This window comes from Cetorhinus maximus, chromosome 21 (genome assembly GCF_964194155.1).
Source record: "Cetorhinus maximus chromosome 21, sCetMax3.hap1.1, whole genome shotgun sequence".
Lineage (NCBI taxonomy): Eukaryota > Metazoa > Chordata > Chondrichthyes > Lamniformes > Cetorhinidae > Cetorhinus > Cetorhinus maximus.
Genome location: NC_135899.1, coordinates 62,337,253 through 62,354,657, shown reverse-complemented (window position 1 = coordinate 62,354,657; position 17,405 = coordinate 62,337,253). Strand labels below are relative to the sequence as shown.

General features: G+C 44.5%; 1 protein-coding gene across 1 annotated transcript in view; it reads right to left on the bottom strand.

The window, feature by feature from the left end:
* Nucleotides 1–17,057, bottom strand: part of LOC144695906 (disks large-associated protein 2-like) — a 149,737-nt gene extending 132,680 nt beyond the window's left edge. The window contains exon 1 of the mRNA XM_078566991.1: nt 15,984–17,057. Coding sequence (XP_078423117.1) covers nt 15,984–17,015 — 1,032 coding nt within the window. The 5' untranslated portion in view covers nt 17,016–17,057. The remainder of the gene's footprint in view (nt 1–15,983) is intronic.
* Nucleotides 17,058–17,405: the final 348 nt, after the last annotated feature.

Here is a 17,405-nt window from a genome sequence, read left to right as displayed (position 1 = left end):
AAGACTTATTATGCTGTATAGTATCACGTGACAGTGTGTGAATCAGCTTTAAGTGCAGGGAAACTTACAGTGGGAGTTCTTCTTCTAGTTGTGGAGCTTGATGGAACCATGTAACTGCTGCTGCAGCCTGTAAATAAAGTTTGATGTTTCTAATGAGAAACTTGTCTGGAAAATCAAGTCAATAACAAACTGGCGACGAGGATAAATTGGGTCCAGCATTGTCCCTCACTCGGGAACTGTGAGTTCTTGATTAAACAGAAGAAAAGGAAGATATGCTCATCAGATATGCTACATCTTGGCAGGATTGACCCCTTCGAACCATCCACAGAGGATTGGTGTCAATATGTAGAATGCCTCAGGTTCTATTTCCAGGCAAACAAAATAACAGGGGAGGAAAAGAGGAGAGCAATTCTCCTAAGTGTTTGCGGGAGTAAAACCTACAATTTAATCCAAAGTTTGACGGCCCTGAACACCCCCGATTTGAAGACCTTCAGTGAATTAGTAGAGCTCGTTAAGGGACACTTTCAACCCAAACCCTCTGTCACCATGCAGAGGTTTAGGTTTAATTCAAGGGTTAGAACCCCAGGGGAGACCATTGCTACATACGTAGTGAAAATGAAACAACTGACTGAACACTGTGACTCTGGGGTGACCCTAAGCGATACGCCTAGAGATCGTTTGGTCTGCGGTATGCAAGATGATGCCATTTAACGTTGAACGGGACGTGTAGCTTCATAAGGTGCACAAAATGGTGCTGTTTTCCAGTAGGGATGAAAACAGACAGCTGGGTGTGGTGTGAAAAGCCGCGACTCTGCCACGAAGTGGGAGACAGTTCCCGCTATTCGAAAATTTAAAATAAATACAGGAAACAGCTCAGCAACAAATCTGAAAATAAATCAATGTGGAAACAATCATACTCCTGAAACTTTCTGTTTTAAAGAGATGGAGCGCTGTTTTTGCCATGAAAGAAGGTACATAATGAAGCATTGTAAAGTAAGATTGAGACAGACTCCCAGGCAGCAGTTAATTGGAGTACGTAATGTAGAAGAACCAGAAACCACCAATTCTGATATTTACTTGCTATTTAATGTAAAAGTAGAGAAGACAGAGCCAATCACTGTTATTCTGCAGGGAAATGGAAAACCTTTAATGATAGAAATGGACACTAGTGTTTCAATCACTGTAGTGGGAGAGCACACTTTCAAATATTTAAACAAGCGTACTCAACAATTGAATTTGGAGCAGACTTCAGCCAAATTGAAAACTCATACTGGCGAAGCTATCCAAGTAAAGGGTATTACCCCTGTACCTGTTTATTATAAGCGCCAAACAGCACAACTCCCAGTGATGATAGTGGAAGGAAAAGGACCAAACCTTCTAGGTCACAATTGGTTGAGGGAAATTAACCTTGATCGGCCAGTGAGATTTCAAAAGGAAGCCGGAAGAGTTCCTGAGTTGGTAAAGGAACAAGGCAAAGTACTTCAGAGTGAGCCTGGAGAGTCAAAGGACCTTAACAGGACGTCAAGGAGTGTGTAGCCATTCATCAACCTGAGGAAATGAAGACTGTCTTAAACAGCAGCATGGAAGAACAGCAGAAGAGACTCAAGGAGACTCTGTTGAATTTCAGAATCCAAGATGAAGCAAATGAGCTTGGCAAAGAACAGGAAAACCTTTTGAAAGACCTTTACACACTACAAGGATCCTTCAGGTCAAAGTTTGTAACTCTGTAAAATTACGAACAGAAGCAGAAAGAATTTAATGTCAGTCTGAACAAAGTGAAGGACCAGTTGGCAGAGAAGACGCAGCAAGGTTCAAGGCTCAAGGCTCCAGGAGGAAGCTGACAGATACAAGAAGGAGACAGAAGAGCTGAAGAATCAGCTGAGTGAAACAAAAGAAGCATTAGAAGGAAAAGTCATGGAACTTTCTAAAGTGTAAGTGGGTGATGAAGCCACAGGTAGCTCAAACCCTGAACAGGACCAAGTTGAGATTTCGCCTGAGAGAAGTCTGGCTGACTGTGAAGTCAAAATGAAGGATGAGACTAAACTTTGTGGTAGACAGAAGAAGACAAGATGGAAGATGGTTCAGAAAAGGCCTCCCCACACTCCTACAGGTTCAACACCTTCAGAATTATTTATGAAGCAATACCTTTGAACGAGATTTAGCCTGGTACTTCCAATTTGGAGGGGAAAGTAGAGAACAGTCAAGGGAATCAAAAAGCAACTCATGATTTTCAAAGTCATGAGGGAGAATTTACTGTTGGTGAAGCAGTATACATACGAATCTTCGGTGGTGGATCAAATGGTTACCTGGTGATTGGACCCTTGTCATACCACATAGAAGTGGAGGGCCGGGTCACCCTCAAACACATGGATCATTTGCGAATAAGGGAGATAACCCAGCAAAATAATGTTCCATCTGTAATCATTGTAGAACGACTCTGTTGAAATTGTTCAACCAAGGAGAGACATACCAGATGTCTCTGTCAGAGTAGATAACACTGAAGTGCCTGAGCCTAAAGAGGTCCCTGAAGTTGCTGCGGTTCCAGATAATGTGGGTCCTGTAAGAGATTCGAAAGTAGTGGAGCTACAACATTCCACCTGAATTAGGAAACCACCTGAGAGACTGAACTAATAATTTGATGACCCGTGTATATATTTGTAATGTCATGAAGGTATATGTTCTTGTAAATACAAACTGTACAAATAATTTAAAGTGGGATGAATGTAGTAATTGTAGCTTTAAGAAATATAGTGACTGTAGCTTTAAGACTTATTGTGTTGTATAGTATCACATGACAATGTGGAAGCATCAGCTCTAAGAGCAAGGAGCTTTAGAGTGGGAGTTCTTCTTCTAGCTGTGGAGCTTGATGGAAGCATGTAACTGCTGCTGGAGTCTGTAAATAAAGTTCGATGTTTCTAATGAGAAACCTGTCTGGAAAATCAAGCCCATAACACCATGATTAGCAATCCTCATACAATGAAGATGTTAAGTGAGGAAGGAGAAAGCAAATAGGGCAATCCCTCTCTCCATTCAGAATAGAGGGAAGTTGACTAAAAGCTCTGCTCCTTATATGCTTCTGACAGTGATTTTTCAAACATGTAAACTGAGAATGAAAAAAAAAATGACTGAGAAAGATCACCGTATGAACAGATTTCTTCCTTCATGGCATCTTGGATATTGTGACAGTGTGGATGAATAATGCATGTCCTTATTCATGGCCATGTTCATCCAAGAGCTGTATCTGTTTAATTCCATTGAACTGTAATGACTGCCAATCTTGAATGGCAGAATTCATTGGCATTCCTCTCTAGAATTCACACACTAAACTATGTTTAATTAAATACCTATTTTGGCTTTTTATCGTTTTAAGTTACTGTATGCAATTTATTTTGCACATAAACCATCACGAACCCATTGTATATGTCAGCTAATCTCTAACCCACTCGGTATTTTACTTGTTTTTGAATGAATGTTATTTTAGACGTGATATAAATTTAGAATATGTGCACTGTGTCTGCTGTGAATGTAGATTCTGGGATTTTCAGTTAAAAATTTGCATTTGCTCCATTTTATTAACAGCTTGCTGCGATGTATATAGTGGCATAGACACAGAAATCTTTCAATTGGAAATAAATGGCAAAAAAAATAACAATTGGGACAGATTATCTTGGAGTTTGGAGTGAGGATGAAGTAAATGAAAAATTTATTGTTATCGTTCATCTTAAACTAGAAAGAACAGCCTTTTTTTATAGCACTTTCTGAGCTTCCCAGCTGGAGTTTTACAATCAGATGCATGTTTTATGTTCATCTCTAACCATCCATATTATGACTACTCAGTTTCAATGTGTGGCTCATTCGGGTTACCAATCTGCCCTAGTCCTGCCGACAACCTCATTAAGCACTTGTTGTATGTGCAGCCCTGGGATAATGCCCCATTCAGGCACAATCCTGTTTCTAGGCAATCAGATAAGATATACCCATCAATCAGGTGGTCAGCATTTTCAAAATGCTCGATTTGTATGACAGCTGTGTTTTTTTTGTTGAAACAGCATAATGCAGCAGGGGAAGACACTCAAAAGCAAGGTGGAATAAACAGAATATACAAGGGGAACAAAGAGACACTGAGGGCAGAATTTTACGCCCTGCAGGTGGGCGGGTATAAAACCACGTGAGGTGATGTTGGGCGAGCATCCCGACGTCATCTCGCACTCGCACAATATTTCGCGCGGCGGGTGCGCGCAAAAGTCGGAAGCACGGCTACTGACAATTAAGAGGGCAATTAAGCCGATTAACTTCGCAATTGTCTCCGATTTTTCGTGGCCTGTCCAACCTTACGGTTGGCGGACAGGCAAATCGGCCAGGCGGCCTTCGCATTTTTCATCAAGCCTCATCCAAGGGCAGCTGAAATCTCCGTTATGAAATGAAATAAAAATAAATATCTATGGACAGCATTTTTATTAGGTATATTTTCAGGGGCTTGATTGTGATTCATGGTCATTTTTTGGCAGCTTTTTACACCTTTATTTAATTATTTGAAGGTCTGCAGCTCCCCGAGGCAGCTGCCTGCCTTCAGGGTGCTCTTTCGCAGCGCTCACCCACGCCCGCGGTGACGTCATCGCCTGCCCCCACCCCGGCAGCGCTGAATTTTTCAGCACACTTTTCACGCTGGCTGGCAGTTAATTGGCCAGCCAATGTGAAATCACGGTCGGGGGCTGATCGCAGTCAGCAGTTCGTTTCCCGGCCGCTCCTGGGCCTGCCAATCACGTGCGCCCACCATGGGTAAAATGCAGGCCTGAGTTTCTCCCCATTCCACCTTGTGCCTTTGCAGGTTTTGAATTATCAGACATGATCCCAGCTTTCTCACACTCTGCTTTCTCTGGGCCCCAAGTCATCTTGTGACAGGGAAGAAAGCGTCACAGTTAATTACTGTGAAAAGCCATTGCATACCTCAAGCTGTGCAATAAGAAGAGCAAGTATTTAAACTCAATTCTCCACCCCAGTATTTATAATGAGTTTTGTCAAGTGTTATAGCTGATTGCAGTGTTCATGTATAGGCTGTACATGCAGTCGCTCTTCAGACTGACTGTTATTAAAGATTATCTCTCACTGTCACAAGATGAGCTGAGGAAGAACTTGAGAACATTGGGACAGCAAGCAGATTGCAGCTTGTTACAATATATACATACAGCTGTGGCTGGCATGAACTTCATGGCCAGAGTTTGTCCCTTGTCTCGCGGGCTCGCGGGAGTGGTCGGGAAGCTAGCCGCCGCCCGCGATCGGATCCGCAACACGATTTCACGCGGGCGGGCCAATTGAGGCTCACCCTGCATGGATCGTGAGCGGCCGCGCTGAGCGCTGCCTGTGCGGGCGGGGGCAGGAGTGAGAGCAGGCCTGGCACGCAGTTCGCACATTCATGCAAAAGAGCGCCTCAGCCTCCCTGAGGCATGGCGCTGCCTCAGGGAGATTGAAGCGCTTTGTAAAAAAATTAATGAAGGCAATAAAAATTTAATGAAACATGTTCCCTCATGTGACTGTGTCTGTGTCACATGAGATGGGACATGTTGTTAATGTCAAAATAAAGTTTTTGTTTCATTTGTCTTAGCTTTAGGAAAGCTCATCCCGCTCATGGATGAGGTTTCCTAAAAAATGTAAAGGACCTGCCCGCCAACCATTAGGTTGGACAGGCTGCGTAAATATGAAGTTAATTAGCTCGTTAACGGCCTTAATAGGCCTTTCAATTATCGGCAGACGTGCAGCTGAGTCTGGTGCGTGCCCGCCGAACGAAATATTGCGCGAGTGCATGATGACGGGGGGGACGCATGCCCGATGTCATCACACGTCATATTACCCTCGTGCATGTCGGGCCCGCCCCTGCATGCCGAACGTAAAATTCTGTCCCATATATCACGTCATAACATTCAGAAAACGACGGGCTGAATTTTATACAGTGGCTGGCGATTTCGCCCCCTCGCTTAAAAGTCAGTGGTGACCCCGCCTTCACTTAGCTGGCTTGCCCCCCCCACCCCACCTTTAAATGGCTGACGGCCCTTTAATTAGCTTGGGCTAGAAGTCTACCCCAAGGGGAAGTCCCGTCTCAGTGAGCTGCTGGCCAGTCAGAGGGCAGGCAGATCTCATACCCCAGCAGTGACACTGGGTGCAGTGGCCACTGCTAGGAGTGCTGTGAGGCCAAAAATAAGGCATTCAGTGTTGGAACTGGGATGTAAGGTGTGTCTGGGGTCTCGATGGGGCTAGGCTTTCTGGCCCCGAGGAGAGGGTAACGGGGTAGGGGGCATGGTTGGAAATGTCAAGGGGGTAATGCGAGGTGGGGTGGGGGCATTAAGGAGGCAACCCACCAGCTTCCGCCCCCCACCCCACCCCCCCTTTAGGCCGGCACCAAGGCTCACCAGGTTATACCTGTCAACCTGGTGACCAGACTTGGGCCTTTCCCACCGCGGGTAAAATCCCAGCATTGCCGGGGGGTGGGCTTAAGCCTCTTAAGGGCCTCAATTGGCCCAAGGGCAAGTGGGCCGCCCGGCGCTCCCTCTGTCGCTGGTAAAAATTGCAAGGCAGGCAGGGGACGTGTGGTGCAGGAAAGGCATCACAGGCATGGCACCCAATTTTACAGGCCCCCCTCATTGCCCCACCAACACCGCCTGCCGCCTGGTCCATGTTTCAAAAGTGTTTACAGTATTTAAACAGAATCTAGAATTAGTTTAAAAAATGGGTATTTCTACAAAGGGGCATGATCTCATAAATATGTGAGCAATAGATTGTTGTTCTAATCATGCTCAAAACCCCCCATCTTAGTTCAATTAGTTTCCATCGCTTAATCTGATGTTCCATAAGATTCCTTAAAACTTATTGAGGATGTTATGAGGTTCGAAAATAATTTTTAATTGAGCGAAAAGCAAATTTAAAATAGTCATTGGGAAAATCTCTTTTACTCAAAGGATGATCATCACTTGGAACAATTTGCCTGCCTGGCACAGTAATAGAAGCAAATGGACATGAAATATTCAAAACGTTGCAGGATTTTATATTGGAAGAACTAGGCTACTAAATGGATGAGCTTTAATAGGCTAAAAAGGCCATTCTTGTCATTACTTTTTGATATGTATTTCCATAATGTAACTCTTCTTAATAGGTACAAGTCCAGCCCCGGCTGATAGGATAAAACCTTCCTCACCTAGACAGCGATAAATGTTCAAACTGGGAGGTTAGGTAGTCCAAATCCTGTTCACAGTATGAGTCCACATCACAAAATGGCACAGAAATCAGCACAAACCAGCATGACATTAAGAATCACACTCACAAAGGGCACAAGACTGGCTGATCTTGCTCTTTGAGGCTGATGTGAAGGGCTGAGGGCTGCTGGGGTGCTGGTGAGCGATTAAGGTTTATTATTAAGGCAGGGTGCAAGGAGATGATCTGCACTAACTGATGGTGGTTGAAAAACATGAAAGAAAATGTTCCTTTCCCAGTATCAAAATAACAAAGAGCTCGGCGAAAAGAAGTCAGAAAAAGCATCGAGAAACTCCATCAGGATGCTGCACTGACTGACTGGAAGGTTTGATTCTTCACACTGATTGATAGCAATATTCTTTGTCGTCCTTCTAGAGTGTGTCTATTTCTGGTACGAACAAATTAAGAACAGACTATAAATATTATAACTGCGCTGGAGGGTTTTTAACTGTAAATGAAGCACTTTGTCCCTTATTAAAGTAATGATTTTTGCTAACGATTTCAGTCCTCAGTGCAGTGATCTGTTCTGGGATGATTCGTATCAGTTATTGCTTAGGTTCTGATGCAACCAGCCAGACAGTTGGCACTGCAACTTATTGTCTCATTCATAGCTAGAGGATCATCAATCATTCTGATTTGGGGAGATCACAGTAACCAATCCTTCAAATTTCTTGTGAATAGGACTTGAGATGATTTAGCGTTGAGGAAATAATTATGGGAAATAAAAAGGAATATATATTTTAAGGGGGTTAAAAACAATTTAGATGATCTCTGCTAAGATTGATTCCAATGCTGCAATGTTCTCAGTGGTTAAAGTACGGAAAATTAAAAGCTCTTTCCCAAGTTTTTCCTTGAGGGCTGCTCCTAATGCAGCTCTCTCATGACCCTCCTGTGATTTTTCCTTACTCTCACTGTTAACAATTTTCCACTCAGTTGTTTCTTCGCAAAAGTTCAAACCAGTGGCCTGGATTTTCATCGTTGAGGCGAGTAGCGGGAGTCGGGAAAATTCCCGGCTTGACCTCCCTGCCTCAAGAGAAAGTGCCAGTGAAGCAGGGATTTTCATTCCGGGGTGGGGGCGGTTGCATGTTGCAGTCAGGCCAGTCGACCCAGGAAAGAGCTCGGAGGCAGTCACAGGGGATGCCCGGTGCCAAGATGGGCTGTTTAAAAGGCCTGCTTCAGTGCTGTGGGACATTGTCCTTGTTATAATGAAAAAAGTAAGGCCCTCTAGCCCTTACCCCTCTAAGGCCCTCATCCCCCACATGCCCCATCCATGCCACCTCATGCCCCTCACCCAGCCTCTATACGCCCTCATGCTCCCATACCAAAGTATGCACCCCACCCATTCCCTATGAGCCCTCATGCCCCCCTCCATGCTGAACTGGCCTACAACCCACTCCTTTTGGCCCATCCCGTCACCACCCCCATTAATTGATAGCTTTTCACTTTCTTAAAATAAAAATTATTTTTACTACAGGCCATTAAAAGTGTCAATCACCCAGGCTCTTTAAAGTATCAATAGTAGAAATTGCAAGCACTTGTAACACCTTCATCTTGTGTTTTCTTTTATTCATCATGGGTTGTGGATGTCGCTGGCTAGGCCAGCATTTATTGCCCATTCCAAATTGCCCTTGAGAAGGTAGTGACGAGCTGCCTTCTTGAACCGCTGCAGTCAATGTGGTGCAGGTACACCCACAAGGGTGAGGGATTTCCAGGATTTTTCCCCAGGGGCAGTGAAGGAATGGCGATGTATTTCCAAGTCAGGATGGTGAGTGGCTTGGAGGGGAATTCCCAGGTGGTGGTGTTCCCTTCTGTCTCCTACCCTTGTCATTCTAGATGGTGGCGGTCTTGGGTTTGGAAGGTGCTATCAAAGGTGGCTTGGTGAGTTCCTACAGTGTATCTTGTAGATGGTACACATTGCTGCCACTGTGCGTCAGTGATGGAGGGAGTGAATGTTTGTGGATGGGGTGCCAATCAAGTGGCTGCTTTGTCCCGAATTGGGTCAAGCTTCTGGAGTTTTGTGGCAGCTGCACTCATCCAGGCAAGTGGAGAGTATTCCATCACATTCCTGACTTGTTCCTTGTAGATGGTGGACAGGCTTTGAGGAATCAGGAGGTGAGTTACTCACCGCAGAGTTTCTTGCCTCTGACCTGCTTTTGTAGCCACAGTATTTATATTGCTAATCCCGTTCAGTTTCTGGTCAATGGTAACCCCCAGGATGTTGATAATGGGGGATTCAGTGATGGTAATACCATTGAATATTAAAGGGTGATGGTTAGATTCTTTCTTTTCGAAGGTGGTCATTGCCTGGCACTTGTGTAGCATGAATGCTACTTGCCACTTGTCAGACCTGAATATTGTCCAGGTCTTGCTGCATTTGGACATGGACTGCTTCGGTATCTGAGGATTGTGCAATCATCAGTGAACATCCCCACTTCTGGCCTTATGATGGAAGGAAGGCCATTGATGAAGGAGCTGAAGATGATTGGGCCTAGGACACTACTCTGAGGAACACTTACAGTGCTGTCCTGGAACAGTAATGAGTGACCTTCAACAACCACAACCATCTTCTTTTGTGCTATGTATGATTCCGACCAGCGAAGAGTTTCCCCCCGACTCCCATTGACTCCAGTTTGCTAGCACTCCTTGATGCTACACTTGGTCAAATGCTGCCTTGATATCAAGGGCAGTCACTCTCATCTCATCTCATCTTTTGTTCACCAAGGCTGTAATGAGGTCAGAAGTTGAGTGACCCTGGCGGAATGCAAACTGAGTATCAGTGAGTAGGTTATTGCTTGGTAGCACTGTTGATGACCCCTTTTATCACTTTACTGACTGGGTGGTAATTGGCCAGGCTGGAGTTGTCCTGCTTTTGTGTACAAGACATACCTGGCCAATTGTCCACATTGCCAGGTAGATGCCAGTGTTGTAGCTGTACTGGAACAGCTTGGCTAGGGGTGCGGCAAGTTCTGGAGCACAAATCTTCAGTACTATTGCCGGAATATTGTCAGGACCCAAAGCCTTTGCAGTACCGAGTGCCTTCAGCTGTTTCTTGATATCACGTGGAGTGAATCAAATTGGCTGAAGACTGGCATCTGTGATGCTGGGGACCTCTGGAGGAGGCCGAGATGGATCATCCACTCAGCCTCCTAGCTGAAAGTTCTTACAAATGCTTCAGCCTCATCTTTTGCACTGATGTGCTGGGCTCCCACATCATTGAGGATGAGGATATTTGTGGAGCCTCCTCCTCCAGTGAGTTGTTTAATTGTCCACCGCCATTCATTACTGGATGTGGCAGAACTGCAGAGCTTAGATCAGATCCTTTGGTTGTGGAATCGCTTAGCTCTGTCTATCACTTGCTACTTATGCTGTTTGGCATGCAAGTGGTCCTGTGTTGTAGATTCACCAGGTTGACACCCCATTTTTAGGCATGTCTGGTGCTGCTCCTGGCATGCCCTCCTGCACTCTTCATTGAACCAGGGTTGATCCCCTGGCTTGTTGGTAATGGTGGAGTGGGGGAATATGCCAGGCCATGAGACTACTGATGGACCACAGCACCTCATGGTTGCCAGCTTTGAGTTGCTAAATCTTTTAAAAATCAATCCCATTTAGCATGGTGGTAGTACCACACAACACAATGGAGTGTATCCTCAATGTGAAGACGGAACTGTGTCCTATAGGACTCAGCCAGCTCAGCCTGTAGTGTTACCATCAAGCCATTCTAGGTGATGGACATTGAAGTATCCCACCCAGGGTACATTCTGTGCCCTTGCCACCTTCAGTGCTCCCTCCAAGTGGTGTTCAACATGGAGGAGTACTGATTCATCAGCTGAGGGGAGGGGGATGTTGGTAAGTGGTAATCAGCAGGAGTTTTCCTTGCCCATGTTTGACCTGATGCCATGAGACTTCATGGGATCCAGAGACAACATTGAGGACTCCCAAGGCAACTCCATCCCGACTGCGTACCACTGTGCTGCCACCTTGGCTGGGTCTGTCTTGCCGATGGGACAGGGCATACCCAGGGATGATGATGGTAGTGTCTGGGACAGCATCTGTAAGGTATGATTCCGTGAGTGTGACTATGTCAGGCTGTTGCTTGACTAGTCTGTGAGACAGCACTCCCAATTTTGACAAAAGCCCGCAGACTTAAGCAAGGAGGACTTTGCAAGGTCGACAAGGCTGAGTTTGCTGTTGTCTTTTCCAGCGCCTAGGTCAATGCCAGGTGGTAGGTATTTCAGAGGGCATTTAAGAGTCAACCGCATTGCTGTGGGTCTGGAATCACATGTAGGCCATACCAGGTCAGGGTGGCGGATTTCTGCGTTCTTGGCTGACAGCCCAGAAATCCATTAGACTGTTGAGACAGCTGAGCCCCAGAGAAAACATTGCTTGATTGAGAGCTCTGACTCTGATTTTTTTCTATCAATTGCACAATATTTATTTCTGCAAGATAAAGAGGTTTCAGGTTCTTGCCTATTAACACTTTAATGGGTCTGGATGATTGACACTTCTATTGGCCTGTAGTAAAAAGGAGTTTATTTTATTATTTTTCACAGGACATTAGCATCCCTGGCTAGGCTAGCATTTTTATTGCCCATCACTAATTGCCCTTGAGAAGGATGAAGTGAGCTACTATTTTGAACCGCTGCTGACTATGTGGTAGGTACAACCACAGTGCTGCTAGGGAGGAAGTTCCAGGATTTTGACCCAGTAACAGTGAAGGAATATTATATAGTTCCAAGTTAGGATGGTATGTGACTTGAAGGGTAACTTTAGGTGGTGGTGTTCCCATGCATTTGCTGCCCTTGTGCTAGCTGATAGAAGTTGTGGGTTTGGAAGGTGCTGTTGAAGGAACCTTGGTGAGTTGCTGCAGTGCATCTTGTATGTGGTACACACTGCTTTCACTATACGTCGGTGGTGGAAGGTGTAGATGTTGAAAATAGCAGATCAGATGCCAATCAAGTGGTCTATTTTGTTCTGGATGGTGTCGAGCTCCATGAATGTTGTTGGAGCTGCCCTCATCCAGGCAAGTGGGGAGTATTCCATCACACTCCTGACTTGTGCCTTGCAGATGGTGGACAGGCTTTGGAGAGTCAGGAGGTGAGTTACTCTCTGCAGAATTCCCAGCCTCTTACTTGCTCTTGTAGCCACAGTATTTATATGGCTGGACCAGTTCAGTTTATGGCCAATGGTAACTTCCAGGATGTTGATAGTGGGGGATTTAGTGATGGTAAATGCCTTTGAATGTCAAGGAGAGATGGTTGGATTCTCTCTCTTGTTGAAGATGGTCATTGCCTGGCACTTATGTGGTGCGAATGTTACTTGCCACTTATCAGCCCAAGCCTGAATGTTGTCTAGGTCTCGCTGCATTTGGACACAGACTACTTCAGTATCTGAGGAATTGTGAATGGCAATGAACATTGTGCAAACATCCGCAAACATCTCAACTTCTGACCTCAGAATGGAAGGAAGGTCATTGGTGAAACAACTGAAGATGGTTGGGCTGAGGGCACTTCTCTGAGGAACACTTTAAGAGGGTGGAAGGTTATCAAAGAATTACGTTTTTTTCAAGCTTTCTTTACACATACTATTGTCATTATAGGGTTCATTGGTTCTATACAGTGTATATGGGTGAGTTAGCATAGAAATGTCATAGTTTGTCATGAGGTCCTACAGGGATGGGTTGGGATATGCCTAGGTATGGGGCATGAGGGACCACGGTGGTGGGTGGGTGAAAATCTTGGCATGGGAAGCTTGAGAGACCATAGGAGGTGGATGGGGATATATTTTGGCATGGGGGTGCATAAGGGGCCATGGGGGTGGTTGAGTGCATATCTTGGCATGGGGGCGTGAGGGATCATAGGGGATGGGTGGAGGCATATCTTGGCATGGGGGGAGGGGCATGAAGAAGACCTTTTGAACTTACCTTTCCAAAGGTTCCCTCATGCAGGCGTTGGTTCAGAACACCTCTTCAGCGCTGTGAACCACGACTCTTTCAAAAGCTGGCCTGACCCCATAAACTTTTGGGAGGACAAGGACATTCCTATCCCTGCATTGAGCTGAATTGGTTCAGGTCATAAGCCCTCGTCCTTAATAGGCACTCCCAAAAGTCGGAATCCCTGAGAATGGGGTCAGGGATCCCGAAATTATGGCCCAGTCGTCATTTTCAAGCCTCCACGGAATCTCCCTGACTCCATGAAAATCCAGCCAGGTAAGCTCACACTGAGGGTGACATCCTCATATGCTTCAATTAGCAGCAGAGGAAACATTGCATGTGGATGTAACAGGAATTTAGGCCAAGAAATTGGTTAAGCACCAGAAAATCAATTCCCCTCCTACGAAAATTAAAATTTCTCGTCCTTTACTTTGTTCCTTTAATCCAGTTGGGAAAAGAATTCCTCAGGTCACTGTAAATGCATTTCCACCATTTATCCATCTCTCTATTCCAGGGATGTGCCCAACGCATGTTTGCATTTAAACTGTATTGACAATTTCACTACAAATAGCAAAGAAAGATTATCTTTTTAAACATATTAAATCTTCGCAAACATACTTACAAAGTTACAACACAGTGAGCAGATGAATCCTCCACCCTTGTTGCTTTTATCAGGAAATAATGGGATTGGAAGGAATGATGGAACAGCTCCACAAGTTTCTCCAACTCAGGACAGGGGTTTAATTTACAGGCTATTCACCATTGATACTTTAGGAGTTTGTAAATGTAAGTCTGTTTTAAATGGATAGACTTCCCTATTTTCAAAATCAAACTCTTATAAATCATTAAGATCAAAAAACTATAGATGTTGGAAGTCTGAAACAAAAATAGAAATGCTGGAAACATTCAGAGGGTCACACAGTCTCTGCAGAGAAAACAGATGACTGAATGTTTCTGGTGTAATCTCTTCATTTTGGCGATCCTCACCACCATTTTCCCACCTTTCACCCTACATAGATTTCAGCTAGTCCCACCCCGCACCACGTTCAGCTCATCCTTTTCACTTAGGTCAGGGTTAGGGTTAGGAGAGGTTCTCTGACCTTCACGGCTCACACTCCCATACTGCCTCAAATTTAACATTCTCATTGTTGCGTTGCAATCCCTTCGTGGCTTTGATGTTCCCAACCTCTGTAACCTCCTCCAGTCCCACAACCCTCAGAAAATTCGCTGATGCTGACCTCTTGTCCATCTCCCCTCCCTTTTCCCAGCCATCGATAGTTATGCCTTCAGCTGCCTAGGCCCCACATTCTAAAATTCCTTCCATGTCGCCCTCCTGTCTTAAGACCCTCCTTAATAACCACTTCTTTTACCAAGCTGTTCATCACCACCACCAACGCCCCCACCTCCCCCTCACTAATATCTCCTTCTTTGCTTGGCATCTGTTTTTTTCCTCTCCAAAATGCCTTTGGGCATTTTTCTACATTGAAGGCACATTATAAATGCAAGGTGGAAACAACATTGCATATATCATGTATAACATGCCTTGCATGATCTTTGTGCTGGAAAGGAACTTGAATATTTTCTCTTTTTTCAGTAGCCACATTGGTGTCAATAACTCTTACTTCTTAGCTGATTCAGGCATGTTTTCGAAAGGGACCCTGGTATATAAGTGAATATGGTTATACTTGGGGTGGAGCACAATTTCCTTGGTCTCTCAAGTGTGTCATTGAGAAGATTCAGTGAAATTTACTGCACACAATAGCATGTGTGCAATATTTGAACAAATATGTGCAATATTTAAACTGTAAATGAAATACAATGAAATAAAATATGTACACAGCAGCATACATGCAGCAGTTTTTAAGTATTACGTGAAATAATTCAATTGCAGTGAATGTTAAATCGATACAATTTTCTTCATCAAGTTGTAGGATTCAGTGGGTCATTTTTAAAATTACATGTTTAAGCTTCGTGTTATGTCTGCTATCATTATCTAATTCCACAGTGCAGAGGGCCATTTTGCAGAGGCAAATGAATATTGATCAGTCTATTATATATTGATATTGGTCTGTCAGAATGTTGCCAGTCTGTTTGAGGGATGGCATCAAATATTTCACTTTCCTGTGGACATTCTACAATTGTGATGCGTCAGTTAGTAATAAACACCATGGCCTTAGTACAAGCAGTGCATCCTCTTATGAGGTCAATGGGAAAAAAAAATTGCACAGAAGCAAATGTGGCGTGGGGAAGGCTGTTGATAACACGCTAGGTCCATGAATTTATAGCACAGAAAATATATGCATTTCAAATGTATTTTTATGATGCGACAGAATAGAACTCAATCCCTGCAATATCACAACTGTAATATCACAACAATTAATTATGGCTATTCTAGCGTGGTATTAATTGTAGTGAGGCCTCCAATTCTAGGGAGTAAATGCAACTGTTTGAATAAAAGGGATTCGTGCTCACTTCCAAATAGGAATTTTCATCACAATTTGCTGCAGTCTCACCTCATTTATGGAATATAGCAGAGAGCCCCGAGGGGAATACTATAACTTTAAAGGAACACAATAACATAAAAGGTAGAGTGTCTGATTCAATATTCATATGTAGGAAGTTTCCATATGTTAAATCAGGCTGAGTATGTCTCCGATATTGTGATAATTAAAACAAATGTGAGGGAAGCCATATGAGAAATGCACAGAGGGAGGAAAGCAAGGCCTTTGAATGATGCAGTGAACATTTATGGTATTTATGTTTTGATGATACAACTCATTCCTAGCACTCTCAATTATATTTTAACGCTTACCTGAAGATAATGGTAAGCCCTTTCTTGTGCCTTGGTATCCTGAAGCATTGAAGGTTTGTCTTGGCTCAGTCCCGAGCTAGGATAGGCCTCTCTGGCTTGATTTACCGTCATAGTGGACCACATACTTCTTTTCATGTGTTGTGAATCAGCCAACATTGGCATAGCTGCACATGCTGAACATTTTCCTTCACTGCTGCTTTTTAAGCTCTTCAGGGTCAGATCTCTGCAGGCACTTTCAATAGGTTCTGTACAGTACTGGGTGGCCTGTTCCATAGAGTGCCTACTGGCTCCAGCGGCCACCATATAACTGCTGTCACTGTCAAGGTTGTCATCTGAGCTCCACCAACCAGTTATCTTAGCTCTGTGCTTAGAGTCAGATTTGCGCTCCTTGCTTTTGCTCCTCTTTGTTGATCTTGACTGATGGTGGTGCTGGTGGTGTTGGTGGTGCTGATGGTGATGGTAGTTGTCCCCACCTCTTCCCTCCATCTTTGTACCATTTATATTTCCTTTTGAAGGAGCTTCCAGGGAGTGAGACTTGGCAAAAAGCTTCTGCACAGAGTGAACCAGGTGCCGAATCCTGCTGGGACTCTCACTGCGCTGTTCAGCTGAACTCGCCCGTTGGTACTGAAGTGTGTGAAACCCATCATGATGGAGAGGCAACTGCTTCTCAAACTGGTCCAGCAGGTTGGCAGGTAGCCGATTGATCTTGCTGGCAGTGTGGGTGGCAGCCATGCAGTCATCGCATGATTCATACTGTGGGTTATGGTGCATCCGAGGAAATGTACTGCTTGAGGACATCTGCTCAGTCATGCTAAGTGGTACTGCAGCACATTCAGAGGGCATGTTACTCCTGGACATGCAGTAGTGATGGTCCATCGAACACGATTCTGTAGGGCTAAGCATATAAGACTGCCTAGGGTCTTGGCTGTGATGTAAATAATCATGGGAATGATCACAATCCTCAGGCATACAGTGGCATGTGTGCGCAGAAGAGTGCTGAGACTGGCTACGACTTCCATTGTATCCCTTCATTGTGTTAAAACAGTACAGAGTCCATCTTCATTCTTCAGGATAGTGCTGAATAGCTGTCCCTGTCATCTGTAAAACATCAAAACCATTATTGAACATTGAAAATTATGAATGTAGATTTTGAATCTTCAGAGAAAAGATACTAGTGTAAAACAACAAAATAAAACTGACAGGAATACATCAAAACATTAAGTTTTTTTAATCTTTGAAGCTTAAGAAAAACACCTCTATGATGGGAGCTCAAAGGCCGAATTTAGTGAGCCATCCTGTTGGGGTACCCCCATAAATCAAGCAGGCATCTAACATAGTACCTCAGGGAGTCCCAGCTTTATTTGAGATTTCTGGCATGGCCTTGTAACAGGTGGAGCCCCTGCTTTTTCTGATGAGACCACT